The sequence below is a fragment of the Ictidomys tridecemlineatus genome, chromosome 7, assembly GCF_052094955.1.
Source record: "Ictidomys tridecemlineatus isolate mIctTri1 chromosome 7, mIctTri1.hap1, whole genome shotgun sequence".
NCBI classification, from domain to species: domain Eukaryota; kingdom Metazoa; phylum Chordata; class Mammalia; order Rodentia; family Sciuridae; genus Ictidomys; species Ictidomys tridecemlineatus.
The window spans coordinates 40,162,113-40,178,091 of record NC_135483.1 but is presented as its reverse complement, the minus strand read 5'-3'; the positions used below and the strand labels follow the sequence as shown (position 1 = coordinate 40,178,091).

The window sequence follows — 15,979 nt, the reverse complement described above, 5'->3', positions numbered from 1 at the left end:
ATTTCTTACTGGACTTTGTTTATATTTAGCATCATAGGCTGACAATAATGTAATATAAAGGATTTTTTAGATCTTCCTTAGAAGTTTTCAAGTATAGCTATCCAGCTTTGTGGGTAAAGTATGTTTCTTTTTAAAAGCACAGAGATACACTATACTTTATTATTTAAAGGAGATCTATGTATGATGTGGAAAAGGGAGACCAGAAAATATAAAACAATAATTTCACATTTCTACTGCCTAGAGATCACTTATCATTGTTTATAATTGAGGTGTATTCTTTTATATTCTTTTGGATTTTTTAATCAAAATGTGATATAGGGCTGGGGCTGTAGCTCAGTGGTAGAGCGCCCACCTCACACATGTGAGGCACTGGGTTCGTTACTCAGCACCAGATAAAAATAAATAAAGAGATTGTGTCCATCTACAACTAAAAAAAATGTGATATGTTACACATACTGTTTCATGTGCTAATTTTATTCAAGTATTTACCTTTTTTACTTGTACTTTTATTTATTTATCTATTTATTTATTTATTTATAATGGTGCTAAGGATTGAACCCAAGACCTCATATATGCTAGGCAAATGCTCTATCACTGAGCTATACCTCCAGCTCACTTTTTATCTTATCTAATACTTAGTCCAATAGTTTACCTGTTTGACTTCAAAATGTCCTGTATAATATATTCATCTAAACCAGTAATTGATCCAGGACTACATATTACATCATTGATATATCCCTTAATTCTCTTTTATCTACTTTAGTTTTTTTGTTTTTTTTTTTTAAATGGGTAAGAGATCAAGTCAACTATTCTGTAGAATGTCCTACTTTCTGAATTTCTCTTGTTGGATCATTTAGTGTCATTTAGATGTCATTTAGCACCCAACCACTGAGCCACATCCCGAGCCCTATTATGTATTTTATTTAGAGACAGGTTCTCACTGAGTTACTTATTAGCACCTTGCTTTTGCTGAGGCTGGCTTTGAACTCTTGATCCTCCTGCTTCAGCCTCCCAACTCACTGGGATTACAGGCATACTCTGAAAATTTTAGTGGCTTTGATGAGTTCAAAGTAGTTGAGGCAGACAAGGTGGCACAGGCCTGTAATACCAGTGAATCAGGAAGCCAAGGTAGAAGGATCACAAGTTTAAGGCCTTCCTTAGCAACTTAGTGAGACCCTGTCTCACAATAAAATAAAAAGGTCTGAGGATGTGGCTCAGTGGTAAAGTGCCCCTGGGTTCAATCCCCAGTACCTAGCAAATAAAAAAAGGTGGGAGGAATAAACAGTTCAGGTTAGAATATATTATATTGTAGATTATTTATTTTTCATGTTAACATTAAAAGTTATATGATATATAGTTCATCCCTCTTGAATATGAGGTTAAACTATTGATTTTGAGGATGACGGTCTGGTCTCTCCACTAAATAGCTGTTTTTCTCTTATGACTAGAAAATGAACTGTGGTATTTATGACAATAAATGGAATGTTCTTTTAGCTACCTAAGGGTTGTGAAATGAGTTGATAATCTTTGCCTAATGTAGTAATTTTATTAGGGTTTATAAAATTACATTTTTCTGTTTTTTGGCTACATTATTCACTCTTCAAAAGTATAATTTTTCTTCATAAGCAGAACTCATTGGTTACTTTTAACATGAATAATTATTGATTCATTTGAGAAATGTCTGTTTAATTCATTTGCCCATTTATTATTTGTGCTAGTTGATTTTTGGTGTAAAGCTTTTTGAGTTCTTTTTTTTTTTTTTAAAAGAGAGTGAGAAAGGAGAGAGAGAGAGAATTTTTAATATTTATTTTTTAGTTCTCGGCAGACACAACATCTTTGTTGGTATGTGGTGCTGAGGATCGAACCTGGGCCGCACGCATGCCAGGCGAGCGCGCTACTGCTTGAGCCACATCCCCAGCCCCTTTTTGAGTTCTTTATATATTCTAGATATTAATCATCTGTCAGAAGAGTAGCTAACAAACATTTCCATAGATTCTCTTTTCATATTTCTAATTGTTTTCCTTTGCTGTGCAGAAGCTTTTTAATTGGATGCCATCCCATTTATTAACTCTTAGCATTATTTCCTGAGCTTTAGGGATGAATAGTTAAAGAAAATATGGTATATATACACAATGGAGTTTTATTCAGCCATAAAAAAATGAAATATGTCATTTGCAGGGAAATGGATAGAACTAGAGAGCATTATGTTAAGCAAAATAAGTCAATCTCAGAAGGCCAAGGGACTGACTGTATTTTCTTTCCTTTTTTTGGGCTGGGGGGGGCAGTACCTAGGGTTGAACTCATAAGCACCCAACCACTGAGCCATATCCCCAGCCCTATTTTGTATTTTATTTAGAGACAGGTTCTCACTGAGTTGCTTAGTGCCTCGATTTTGCTGAGGTTGGCTTTGAACTGGTGATCCTCCTGTCTCAGCCTCTCCAGCTGCTGGGATTACAGGCATGGGCCACCATGCCGGCTTGTATTTTCTTTCATATGCAGAAGCTAGAGAAGAAAAAGGAAAAAGGTGAGGGTGGATCTCATGGAAAACAAAGGGAGATCAGTAGAGGAAAGGAACCAAGGGGAGGGACTGGAGAAGTACTGGGGACTGATATTGGCCAAATTATATTCTCATAGTGTGTGCATGTGTAAATATATAACAACAAATACCATCATTAAGTACGACTATAATGCACCAATCAAAAACGTGGGAAAGGGGCTGCGGATGTAGCTCAAGCAGTAGTACTTGATCGATCCTCAGCACCACATAAAAATAAAATAGAGAATTATTTTATTTTTATTTATTTATTTTTTATTCTAATTTGTTATATATGACAGCAGAATTCATTACAATTCATATTACACATATAGAGCACAATTTTTCATGTCTCTAGTTGTATACAAAGTATATTCAAACCATTTGTGTCTTCATACATGTACTTAGGATAATGATGTCCATCTCATTCCACCATCTTTTTTATCCCCATGTCCCTTCCCTTTCCGTCCTACCCCTTTGTTTTAATTAGAGTTTGTCTAATCCTTCCATGCTCCTGCTCCCATCCCCACTATGAATTAGCCTCTTGTATCAGAGAAAACATTTGGCACCTGTTTTTTGGGGATTGGCTAACTTTACTTGGCATTATATAATCCAACTTCATCCATTTACCCGTAAATGCCATGATTTTATTCTCTTTTATTGCTGAGTAATATTCCATTGTGGATATATACCACATTTTCTTTATCCATTCATCTACTGAAAAGCATCTACATTGGTTCCACAGTTTAGCTATTGTGACTTGTACTGCTAGAAACATTGTTGTGGCTATGTCCCTGTAGTATGCTGAATTTTTAAGACCTTTGGGTATAGACTGAGGAGTGGGATAGCCGGGTCAAATGGTGGTTCCATTCTCAGTTTTCCAAGGAATCTTCATACTGCTTTACATATCGGCCACACCAATTTGCAGTCCCACCAGCAGTGTATGAGTGTGCCTTTTTTCCCACATCCTCACCAACACTTATTGTTGTTTGTATTTTTAATAGTTGCCATTCTGACTGGAGTGAGGTGAAAATCTTTGTGTGTGTGTGTGTGTGTGTGTGAAATCTTTTAAGAGTAGTTTTAATTTTCATTTCTCTAATTGCTAGATATGATGAACATTTTTTTCATATATTTGTTGATTGATTGTATATCTCTTGGCCCATTTATTGATTGGGTTATTTTATTTTTTTTGGTGTTTAGCTTTTTGAGTTCTTTATATACCCTATGGTGTATATAATATATATTAGTGTATCTGATGTGCAAGGGGTAAAAATTTGCCACCTCTTTTACTTAGTAATGCACCAATTCTCATAAATTAACGAAAAACCAAACAAAAAAACCTTTGTTTTTGTGTGATAAATAGCCATTGAGTTGTAAGAGAGCCAAATTTGGTGATTTTTGGAAAGGAAGTCCCATTGTGGTGTGATGATACACGAAGGATACAAAAAGCTCTTAGTAAAAATTGACAGGACGAACTTAGGAGGAATTTACAAAGACATTTCTATATCTTTGATTCTGGAATTTTTTTTTTTTTTTTTTTTTTGGTATTAGGGATTGAACTCAGGGGTGCTCAACAGCTAAGCCACATCCCCAGCGTATTTTGTGTTTTATTTAGAGACAAGGTCTCACTGAGTTACTTAATGCCTTGTTTTTGCTGAGGATGACTTTGAACTTGCGATCCTCCCGCCTCAGCCTTTATAGAACACAATTTTTCACTTTGGCTCAGAGCTGCTGGAATTACAGGTGTGTGCCATCGCACCCCACGTATCTGGAAATTTTAAAAAGTCTTTAGATGTTGAGAACCACAGACAAGTCAAGATAGCGCCTGGCACTTTGCCAGAAGGAGTGGTTTGAGAAGTAACGCCAGGGAGCCATTAAGATGATGGAGATTCCTTAATGACTGACTGCTGTATCTAATGATGTTAATTAAGTTAAGCTGTGTATAATTATTAAGATGATGAGGATTCCTTAATGATTGCTGTAACTGGATGATGCTAAATTGAAACAAGCTGTGTATTCAGTTAGGTATAAATACCTCTGATACCTCTAAATAAAGCGGCTCCTGCTGTATCAACCTTCACAAGTTGCTTGTCACCCCCTGCTTATTTTGCCCAGCTGGACTCCGGCATATATATACATACATAAATACATACACACATACACACACACACATACATATATATATAAAACTACTATAAAGTTAATTTCAGGTAGCCTGTTAATGGAAAACATTATTGAACTAGGTATCAAATGATACGCATTATAATCCCATTTATGCCACCTACTAGCATACGATTAAGTCACATCATATCTCTGAGCTTCATATTCCTTTGTAAAGGCAAGTAAGAACTTTGGATCTGTCAGACCACCAATTATGTAATGCAGATTGTGCTCTAGAGAAGGACAGCCATCTGGTTAATAGAAGGGAAGGGAGGGGCAGAGCAGTGTGCTTTAGTTTGGAGTAATATCCACCCAGAAAAGGTATGCCGTTTGCACATTCTCACCAAGGCCCTTGGGTTCACCAAGTAGAGTACAGAAGCATTCTTCCTCTTGATTGGGGAGTGGGGGTGGGGAAATCCTTAATTTGCCCAAAATGCAACATAGGTAACCTCACAGAATTGTTATTGAGAGCAATGAGATGTATGAAAGTGCTTTGAAAAGTATGGTCTTACACATATACAATGTCTTACTTTTGCTGTTTATTTGTGGTTTATTTTAGGGTAGATACAACAAGAATTGAATACTCCATTCCTTTACGAGAAAACTGGGCATTACCATATTTCGCCTGTCAAGTTGCTGCACTTACAGGCTATTTAAAAAGCAACTTAAATACTTATGCAGAGGTAAGATACAAATCTGATCCATCATAGTTAATTCTGATGTATTACAAATGTGGTACATAATTTTTAAATTAGTCATAATTAAGTTATATTCAGTTAGGCCCAGATACTACATAATAAAGGATATAATTAGGTAGTTTTTGTATAATGTTGTTCTGTAATTGATTGACAACAAATAATTTTTAGGAAAACAAAGATGTTATATTTTTTAATGTAGTTATTAGACAAATACATGAGGAATATCTTTTTTGAAAATCAGCCCATCTCACTGGTATTTTACTACTTCTCTTACTTGGAACTTTATAGATATATAATTTAATTAAATATTATTAATATTTAAAGAAATATTAATGAAGATATGAAGAGTGACCACAGATTACAGCTGTGTAAACTTTGATGATAACACCGCATATTCTGTTTACGCACGTTTTCTGTGACTGAGATGTAGGTAGAGTAGTGAAAGGTTTCAGGCGAGCTGGGGTTGTGGCTCAGAGGCAGAGAACTCGCCTAGCACGTGCGAGTCTTTGGGTTCAATCCTCAGCACCACATAAAAGTAAATAAATAAAATAAAGGTATTGTGTCCAACTATAACTAAAAAAAAGAAAGAAAAGAAAGTTTCAGGCAATTGTCCCAGACAGTTTAGATTCTTACTTGGTTGTTGCCACAAACCTTTTGGCAGTTGAATGAAACTTACAGACCTTGTCTCAGAAAAAAAGATTTTAAGTGCATAAAATAAAATGAATGTGATTACAAAGGCAACTAGTAGAGACTGACTAAAATGTAGGGATCCTTTATTCTGTTGATCTTGAGTTAAGAATTCCTGGCTATGAAGAGAGACTAGAGGGACTAAGAAAAGGTCTCTATTAAGAGGCCTTTGTCTCAGACATGGGATGCACTACTAGTTCCTTTTTGAAATCTCTGAACAAATACTGTTCTTTCCTTTCAGTGGTGACAAGTGTCCTGAGCTTAGCAAATTTTATTATTTAATTTCTATAACTAGTTTTCTTTGTATGTAAAGTAACATGAGCATATTGCAGATTTGTAAATTTCCTTTTTTTTTAATAAGGAGTCTTTGAACAAGAATATTTTGTATAGAAGTTACAGAATCTATGATTGAGTATTTTTCTGTTAGATTATGAGCTATCTCCTAAGGAAGAATAGTTCTTCAGTTTTTGAATAAGACAGTTTAGCACAGCAGAATGCCTATGCTTCTTTTACTACCTTTTTAGGTAACTTCTGTTGCCTAAAAAAGGTTTAATTATTTTAAAAGGAGTTTTTCTAAACTATATTATTTTTCAGAGTATCCTTTTTCATTGCCATATTATTGTGCTATGCATTTGTTCTAATTTGTTTCCTTTTTGAGGAGTGAGGGGCACTGTGGATTAAACTCAAGGATGCTAAACCACTGAGCTACATCCCCAGCCCTTAGTTTATTTATTTACATTTGAGGCAAGATCTCATCAAGTTGCTTAGGGCCTTCCTGAGTTGCTGAGACTGGTCTTGAGTTTGCAGTCCTCCTGCCTCAGAGAAGCTGCTAGAATTACAGGCATGTGCCACTGTATCTGACCATTTGTTCTATTTTATTAACACAAAGTACAAATTGAGAGTTTTCAGATAGAGGTAGGAAGATCTCTACTCTCTCCTGCCAGTTTCTTCCATCTTCTAGCACATAATCTTCCCTCACATGTGGCTTCTAAATCCACCTGGAAAATGACCTTCTGTGTTTAAAAGAATCCAGGATCAGTTTATAGTTTTATTTTTTGTTTTTCTTTTTTAATTTAACCACAATTCATTTTCACACTTTGAAAGTAATATAGCTCAGTGGTAGAATATGTGCCTAGCACGCAAGAGACCCTGGGCTTAATCTACAGCACTGCAAAAAAAAAAAAAAAAAAGGAACAGAAGAGTAAGAATATCAAGGCATCTATAAAAAATACAGTGGGGGTGGTGCTTAACTAAGGTATATTCTTAACTCTTTCAGTTTAACAACCCGGTTTTTCAAGAAACAAAACTGCCTAATATTTCAATTATGTTCATTCTACATCCCTCCCCTCTCTGTATTTTTAGCTTAAATAAGCTTAAGATTCATAAGAAATTACAAAAATAGTATGGAGAATTTTCATGTACTCCTCACTCATCTTCCCTCAATAATAATAACACAATACATTCTCAAAACCAGGATTTGACAGTGATACAGTACTATTAATTCAAGTACAGACCTTTGGATTTCAACAGGTTTTGCATGTGCTCCCTTTCGGGTGAAGGGTGCATAGTTGTATGAATTTTTATCACATTTGTAGATTTGAGAAACCATCATTAAAAATCAAAGTACAGGGGCTGGGGATGTGGCTCAAGCGGTAGCTCGCTCGCCTGGTATGCGTGCGACCCGGGTTGGATTCTCAGCACCACATACCAACAAAGATGTTGTGTCTGCCGAGAACTGAAAAATAAATATTAAAAATTCTCTCTCTCACTCTCTCTCTCTCCTCTCTCACTCTCTCTTTAAAAAAAAAAAATCAAGGTACAGAGTTTTTCCATTATCCTCAAGAGACTCCTTCATATTACTTCTTTATAGTCACATGTGCTCACTCTAATATTGTCAATCACTGATCTGCTATCAGTATAATTTTGTCACTTTGAAAGTTTAGAAAAATGGAATCAAGAAGTATGTAACCCTTTGAGATTGGATTGTTTTTCATTATGCTTTGCTCCATCTGAGTTACATGTGTCAGTACTTATTATTGTCATTGCTCAGTAGCATTCCAATCACTTGAACTTTTAAAATCAAATATCTTGTACTTTTCCTCCCATTCTTGAGGCTAGATCCTGTAATCCCAGTTGTTGCATGAGATTTTACAAGCTTAGATCTCTAGTGCAGTTATCTGGTTGATTACTGAAATCTATTTCATGTGTCACTTATATCACATATATGTGTGTGTGTGTGTGTGTGTGTGTGTGTGTGTGTGTGTATGTATGTATACACACACACATACATATATGTACACTTATATATGTGTGCATGTATACATACACATATATGTGTGTGTGTGTGTGTGTGTGTTTTCACACTCTAGGCACAGTAAGGAATACTTTTAAGAAATTGAGCAAGATAAGGGGTGAACAAGACTGTGCAGAGAACTTTGAAACTATTCAGGGAAAGGAAAAACTTAGCTAAGTGTCCAAATGTGTTTGACAATATTTCTATGTGCATGGGTTATTTTTGCTGCAAATTATTTGAGAATAGATTCTTAGCATCAATATTTTTGTTTATTGTGTTGTAGCTTTTCCCCAGAATCCCCAAAGTAATTTCCATATGGCCAGTATGTTAATTGGGCTGGATCAAGATTTTATCCTTTATTGATTTCTGAAACTGGTTTCTCTGGGGTTGATGGTTTCAAGGCCTGGTTATTATAGTCCTGGTGATTCCACATTAAAAACTTTCCAAAAGACAGTGGTATAACTTTCCTATGTATATGTATGAATACACCATGGTAACTCTCAGCCTTGTGTACATGACATGTCTAGGATCCTAATTAGAGTAAGATATATTCTATACTTGTATAAATATATCAAAATAGATTCTACTGTCATGTATAACTAAAAATAATAAAACAAAGTTTTCCAGGATACTTTTCCTATAGATAGCTGTGGTGATAGGAAGAACAGAAGCTTATGTTTTATCAATGTGGAGCCTTTCTGAACTTTGTAGTTGAAATTATTTGATCAGCAGATGGAATTTTGCCATCACTTACATTTTGATCTCTGGTCTTAATTCACCCTCTCCCCCTGGTACTGGGGACTGAACCCAGGGCCTTTTGAATGCTAGGTAAAGCATTCTACCACTAAGCTACATCCCCAGTCCTCTCTGGTCTTAATTTTATTCAGGATACTGGAAGTTTTTTTTTTGTTGTTGTTGTTGTTTTTTAAAGAGAGAGTGAGAGAGAGAGAGAGGATTTTTTTTTAATATTTATTTTTTAGTATTTGGCGGACACAACATCTTTGTCTGTATGTGGTGCTGAGGATCGAACCTGGGCTGCACGCATGCCAGGCAAGCGCGCTACCGCTTGAACCACATCCCTAGCCCTGGAAGTTTGTTTTATCTGCTGATGACTGGGGTATTTCTTACTCCAAAATTTGTCTTTGGATATAGTCAGCTGAGTATGAAAAATTTAGTTTTAATGAACACAGTTCTTAGCCTTCTTTACTTGACTTTATTGTCCTGCTCCTTTGATGTTCTTATCAGAATAAGATCATTTGACACTCCAGCCAGTGGAGAAATTGAGGGGGTTCAGAGCAGATCCATAGAGGAAGGAAAGACTGTTGTTTGAAATATGCTACATGACAATGGATTTGTCAAAGACTTGGTTACTCACTAAGGGATCATTTGGGAGATGGCATTGGAAGGATACAATTGATTTTATATATATATTTTTATTGTTGGTTGTTCAAAACATTACATAGTTCTTGATATATCATATTTCACACTTTGATTCAAGTGGGTTATGAACTCCCATTTTTACCCCATATACAGATTGCAGAATCACATCAGTTACACTTCCATTGATTTACATATTGCCATACTCATGTCTGTTGTATTCTGCTGCCTTTCCTATCCTCTACTAACCCCCCTCCCCTCCTCCCCTCCCCTCTTCTCTCTCTACCCCCTCTACTGTAATTCATTTCTCCCCCTAGTATTATCTTTCCTTTTCCCCTCACTTCCTCTTGTATGTAATTTTGTATAACCCTGAGGGTCTCCTTCCATTTCCATGCAATTTCCCTTCTCTCTTATCCAGGAATATTTCAAGCAAGGGAAATGAAATTCCTGTTTAGTATTTTTTATTTGGTAGAAGAAAACAGCTGAGTTTATATGTTTTATAGTCCAAGCATTGGAAAAGATAAGACCATACTTTTGTTAAAAGGAAATTAAAAGAGTAAAAATCAGGGCTTAGTTTAGGCTGAGACATAGATTATTTAAATGATAGTTTTTAAGAAAATATGAATCTCCAAGGAAATAAAAATATTATTTTCAGAGCGAAAAGAGTTACTTCCACATTTAACCAAAAGCTCATCATTCAAGTCTTAATAAAAGCCACCATTTTCTTATATTTATTGCTTTACCTCTTTGAGGATAAAGGATATTTGTACTGATTTTTCTTCTTTTATTTTTTTCTCTTTGTCATACTGAGATTTTATCCATGTGATGTTGCCAGGCATGGTGGCACATGCCTGTAATCCCAGCGGCTGGAGGCTGAGACATGAGTTCAAAGCCAGCCTCAGCAACAGCAAGGCACTAAGCAACTCAGTGAGACCCTGTCTCTAAATAAAATACAAAATAGGGCTGGGGATATGGCTCAGTTGGAGTGACCATAAGTTCAATCCCTAATACCAAAAATAATCAATGAGATGTTGAAGGACAAGTGGTTGATTTCTCTAGAGAGTGTCTTATTATTGTTGTAAGGATTTAGTGAGAATTATGTGATTTAAAAATAGTTTGAAGAATTCATATGGCTTAAAGTTGACCCAGTAACAGAAGTGTAATTTTGAGGTAACAAACTCATGGGGTTTTATGGTAATAAAGCTACTGATACATAGTTTCTTTCTTTTGTTTTTCCTAGAGGTTTTGTTACTTGTTGATGAGTGCTTCAACTTACACCTTTATGATGATGTGGGAGTATAGCCATTATCTCTTGTTTCTTCAAGCAATATCTCTGTTCCTGCTAGATATCTTTTCAGTGGAGCAAAGTGACAAGGTATGATGACATTTTGAAATGATGAATTTAAACCCAGAGAATACATTTTTTTACAGTGTTGTGTCTTAACACCTTTCTTTTGTTTATTCATCCCATACACTCAGCTGGTTCAGAATCCTGATGAGTACCAAGATTTAAGTTATTTAAACAGAGTGAATTTAACATAATTTGTTAAATTCATGTTATTTGAGATAACATTCAGTGGCAGAGGGTGTGCCAGGCAAGGCCCTTGGTTCACTACTCAGCTCCAGAAAAAAAACCCATACACCCCCCCCCCAAAAAAAAACCCCAAAACAGTTATTAAACAAGTTTAAGTCATTAATTTATTAATTGATTGATTGAAATGGTAATAAGAGGTAATAAGTATCATAATGGAGGTCACTACAGGAAGTAGCTACCACCATTAGTGCTAAAGGACTGAAGTGAAGAATATGGAGTTATTAAAGTGCAGAAAATTAAAGGAGGGACTCCAAGGAACTGAAACTCAGGATTCTGAGGACTACTGCTCAGCTTTGGTGGTATCTCTGGGCTCAAATAAAGAGCCTTTGTTGCTGGAGTTTAGGTTGTTGCTGAGGATAGAGGTTTGGTCAGCAGGTCCTGGGTCTCTAGAGCTGGAGGATGTGATGAAGTTGGTTTTTCAAGTGTTGGAACAACTTCAGCTGCATTCAGAGCTTCAATAGGAAGGAACTGCTGTTGGGATAAAGAAGTATTACATAAATGTGGCTCAGGGGAATCCCAAGACAATAGGAAGCAAGAGGGAAGAGCAGGCTCCTCTTTCCTTGTCCAGCCTTGCACATTGCTTGTAGCATTTTCAATTGATGAAGGGGAACCAACTGGAAAAGAAGAAATGTAGATGTAGCATAAATGTAGAGAAAAATAGTTTTCTGCAGTGGCATATTCCATGGCCCTATATTTTCACACACTTGGTTAGGGTAAACAAAATGAAGGACCTTAAAGAAGGTTCTTCTAGTCTGATTTCAATATTTAGGATTTTAAAGTTTCTTACCTTGTTTCTGGAGAGTTCTAAGAAGAAAGTGACAAGGGTATTATAAACCAAAACATTAAAAATACAAATTAAACATTTCATAACACTCTTAAGTTGTAGTATAGAATTTATGGTACAAATGCAGTCAGATCTATCCTAAACAAAACTAATAAAAAGAAATACAATAAAATTTACTTAATTCTCATTTTATTTTTGTTCCAACAGGTTCATGAAGTGTATAAAATATATATATTTTCTCTCTTTCTGGGATATTTACTGCAGTTTGAGAATCCAGCTTTATTGGTATCTCCTTTATTAAGTTTAGTAGCAGCCTTAATGCTTACTAAGTGCCTTCAGGTAATTAACATTGCCTTTCTATCATTCTTATTAAAATTTTTTTCAGTGGTACTAGGGATTGACTCCAAGGGTTCTTTACCATTGAGCTACATCCCCAGCCCTTTTTTATTTTTATTTTTTTGGTACTGAGCATTAAACCCATAGGCACTTAAATACATCCCTAGCTCTTTTTATTTTTCATTTGAGACAGGGTCTTGCTCAGTTGTTCTGAAACTTTCTAAGTTGCTGAGGCTGGCTTTGAACTTGGATACTCCTGCCTCAGCCTCCTGAGCCATTGGGTTTATAGGCATGTGCCATTTATTTATTATTTTGAGGTGGGTATTTCTGAGATTCTGAGGCTAGTCTCAAACTTGTGATCCTCCTGCCTCAGCCTCCCCAGTGACTGGAATTAACAGGCATGTGCCACCACACCTGGCGGTTTCTAAATTACTAAGTCGTTTTTCATATTTTTCCCCCATAGCTGAATGTGAAGAAAGGAACTTTTATAGCTAAAATAATGAAAGTGATTAATTTTTACTTGGTGTGCACTCTGACAGTGACATTGAATATTATAATGAAGGTAAGTAACTCTGTCTTATTTTCATGTAGAGAAAATAGTAGAGTTGAAAAATGAAATATATTAATAAATTTTAATGAAAATAATAAGATAGCAAAGTAATAGAGTTTATATAGTATAATTTTCATTTATTTATTTGATATGGAGTCTTGCCATGTTGCCCTTGCTGAATTCAAATTCCTATGCTCAAGTAATCTTTCCATCTTGCCTCCCAAGTAGCTAGGATTACAGGTGTGCACCATCACACCTAGTTATCAGCATAATTTTGAGTCGAACAATGATTATCACTAGCACATTGGGTGAGAAAATAGGATTCTTTTCTTTTCCCCATATACTTTAAAAAAAGGAAGGAAGGAAGGAAGGGAGGGAAGGAGGGAGGGAGGAAGGTAGGGAGGGAGGGAGGAAGGGAGGGAGGAAGGAAGGGAGGGTGGAAGGAAGGGAGGGTGGAAGGAAGGAAGGAAATATACTTTGTTTTCAGTTTAATTTAAAATGGTCATTATTAGGCTGGGGCTGGGGCTCAGCAGTAGCGCACTTGCTTGACATGTGTGAGGCACTGGGTTTGATTCTCAGCACTGTATATAAATAAATAAAGGTCTATCAACAACTAAAAAAAATTAAAAAGAAAAGAAATAAAATATCAGTATTACCCAATTAGTAGTAAGTAATTTAAGACAAATAAAAAATATTCAGAAAAGTTGATTAGTTACTTGAGTCAGGTGGAATAAGGTCAAAATATTCTTACTATCCATTATAGTTTTTATGCTTAAGCATAATAAGGTAATATGATTGCTTTTTTTAGCAATCTAATCTATTACAGTAATCTTGCTTCATATTTTTGCCATGTATTATTTTAATTTATATTTTTGTAGTCCTGCTGTATTTTCTGTCTCTGATAATTAGGGAAAATGTATATTGCTATAACTATAGCTAGTATTTTCTTTGTTTTTCTCTTTTAGATGTTTGTACCACACAAAGAAAATGGACACATGCTGAAATTCCTTGAAGTAAAATTTGGACTAAATATGACTAAGTAAGTTTTAGATTATGTAATTTTACCTAAGTTTAGATTTTAGATTATATAAGTTTACTTAGAAAATAAGGAACAAAATACTCATAGAAGGACAATATACCTAATTATATATTGCTTAGAAAATGAGTAATTTGGGATATTAGAATATATAGGAAAAAAATGGGCGTTGCTAAATTGCTAAGACTGGTTTTGAACTTTCAGTCCTCTTGCCTCAGCCTTCCAGGTCTCTGGGATTACAAACCTGTGCCATAATGCCTGGTGCTGCAAGATATTTTGATGGTAACCCCTTTAAGACTGCTGTGTCTAAACTAGGCACGGTGGTGCATGCCTGTAATCTCAGCAGCTAGGGAGGCCAAGGCAAGAGGATTGCAAGTTTGAGGCCAGCCTCAGCAATTTAGTAAGACCCTCAGCAACTTACCAAGACCCTATTTCAAAATAACAAACAAAAAGGAGGACTAGGGTTGTGGCTGAGCAGGAGAGCGCTTGCCTGGTGTGTGCGAGGCCCTGAGTTCGAATCTTAGCACCACATAAAAATAAATAAATAAAAATAAAGGCAAAAAAAGCTGGGGGAGGGAGGGCTGGGAATGTGTTTCAGTGGCTAAATGCCCCTGGGTTTAATCCCTGACACCAAAAAAAAAAAAAAAAAAAAAAAAAAAAGCTGTATCTGATACATTGTTAAACTTTAAACTTCTATCCTAAATTCAGTGATTTTGAAGTGTAGGCATTTTCAGTCTATGGAGACTCGTAAACATCACTTCATTTAGGAATTCAGGATTGGAGGTTGGAGATGAATTAGAAGTAAGGATACATATAAAAATACATGTAACTAGGAGTGTTGTTGATCATACTTAGCCTTAGGGTCAAAAAGTTTATCTTAATTCTTATAGCTCTAAAGAGTATAATTCAAATTTTATAATTTTTGTCTTATTAAATAGATATCACTGTTTAAAATGGGTGCTTGTTGAGTTACATTTATCAGTATGAACCATGTATATAATTGTAATTTTCTAATAGTCATAGTAAAAAAGTAAAAGAAACAAGTGATTAGTTGTAATAGAAAATATCATATTAATGTATAATCTATAGGAATTGTTGGTGAGTTATTTTGTTCTTTTTTGCATTTTTTTTTCTTGGAAATCCTCAGAGTATTTTTGTATTTAAAGTATCAATTTAAATTAGCCACATCTCAAGTGTTCCATAGCCTCCTGTGGCTAGTAGCTGTCACATTGATCAATGTAGATGTAGAGGTCTGTGTTTTAGTCAACTTCTTCACTGCTGTGACCAAAAGACCTGACAGAACAATTTGAGGAGGAGAAGTTTATTTGGGGCTCACAATGTCAGAGGTCTCAATTCATAAACGATTGACTGGGCTTGAGGTAAGGCAGAACATCATGGCAGAAGGTCATGACAGAGGAACACAGCTGAGGACATCACACGAGGAAGCAAAGAGAAAGAGCTCTCTTGACCACAACAAAATATAAACCCCAAAGGCATGCCCCCAGTGACCTACCTCCTCCAGCAACACTCTACTTGCTTTCAGTTACCAGTTAATCCCTATCAAGGAATTAATTCACTGACTGGGTTAAGGTTCTCATAACCCAATCATTTCACCTGTAAATCTTCTTGCATTGTCTCACACATGAACTTTTGGGGGACACCTAATAGCTGAATTTTTTGTTGTCTTCTGGATAAAAATAGAAATCATAAATTCCCCCAGAATTTATTGGGCTTCAGAGATGGTTATATTACTTGGTAATAAAAAGAACAGTTTTACATTTATTGGAGCCGTTGTGATGAAAGTACGTGCTTTCTACAGGAGGGTTATGAATGTTATCTTTATTTATAAAAAATGGAACCTTGCTATTGTAAGTAAATCAACTTAATAAATATGTTTTGTCTTAGTTTTTACTGAGATTTTTAAAATTACT

General features: G+C 35.5%; 1 protein-coding gene across 6 annotated transcripts in view; it reads left to right on the top strand.

Annotated features, from left to right (window-relative positions):
* Dpy19l4 (dpy-19 like 4) overlaps window positions 1-15,979 on the top strand; it is a 68,021-nt gene that overhangs the window by 20,176 nt on the left and 31,866 nt on the right. For 5 of the 6 annotated variants that reach the window (XM_005328663.5, XM_078016897.1, XM_078016901.1 and 2 more), the window contains 5 exons: window positions 5,253-5,376; window positions 10,989-11,123; window positions 12,334-12,465; window positions 12,926-13,024; window positions 13,978-14,051. In XM_005328663.5, coding sequence (XP_005328720.1) covers window positions 5,253-5,376; window positions 10,989-11,123; window positions 12,334-12,465; window positions 12,926-13,024; window positions 13,978-14,051 — 564 coding nt within the window. The remainder of the gene's footprint in view (window positions 1-5,252; window positions 5,377-10,988; window positions 11,124-12,333; window positions 12,466-12,925; window positions 13,025-13,977; window positions 14,052-15,979) is intronic. The other variant, XM_078016898.1, reaches the window with a different exon arrangement.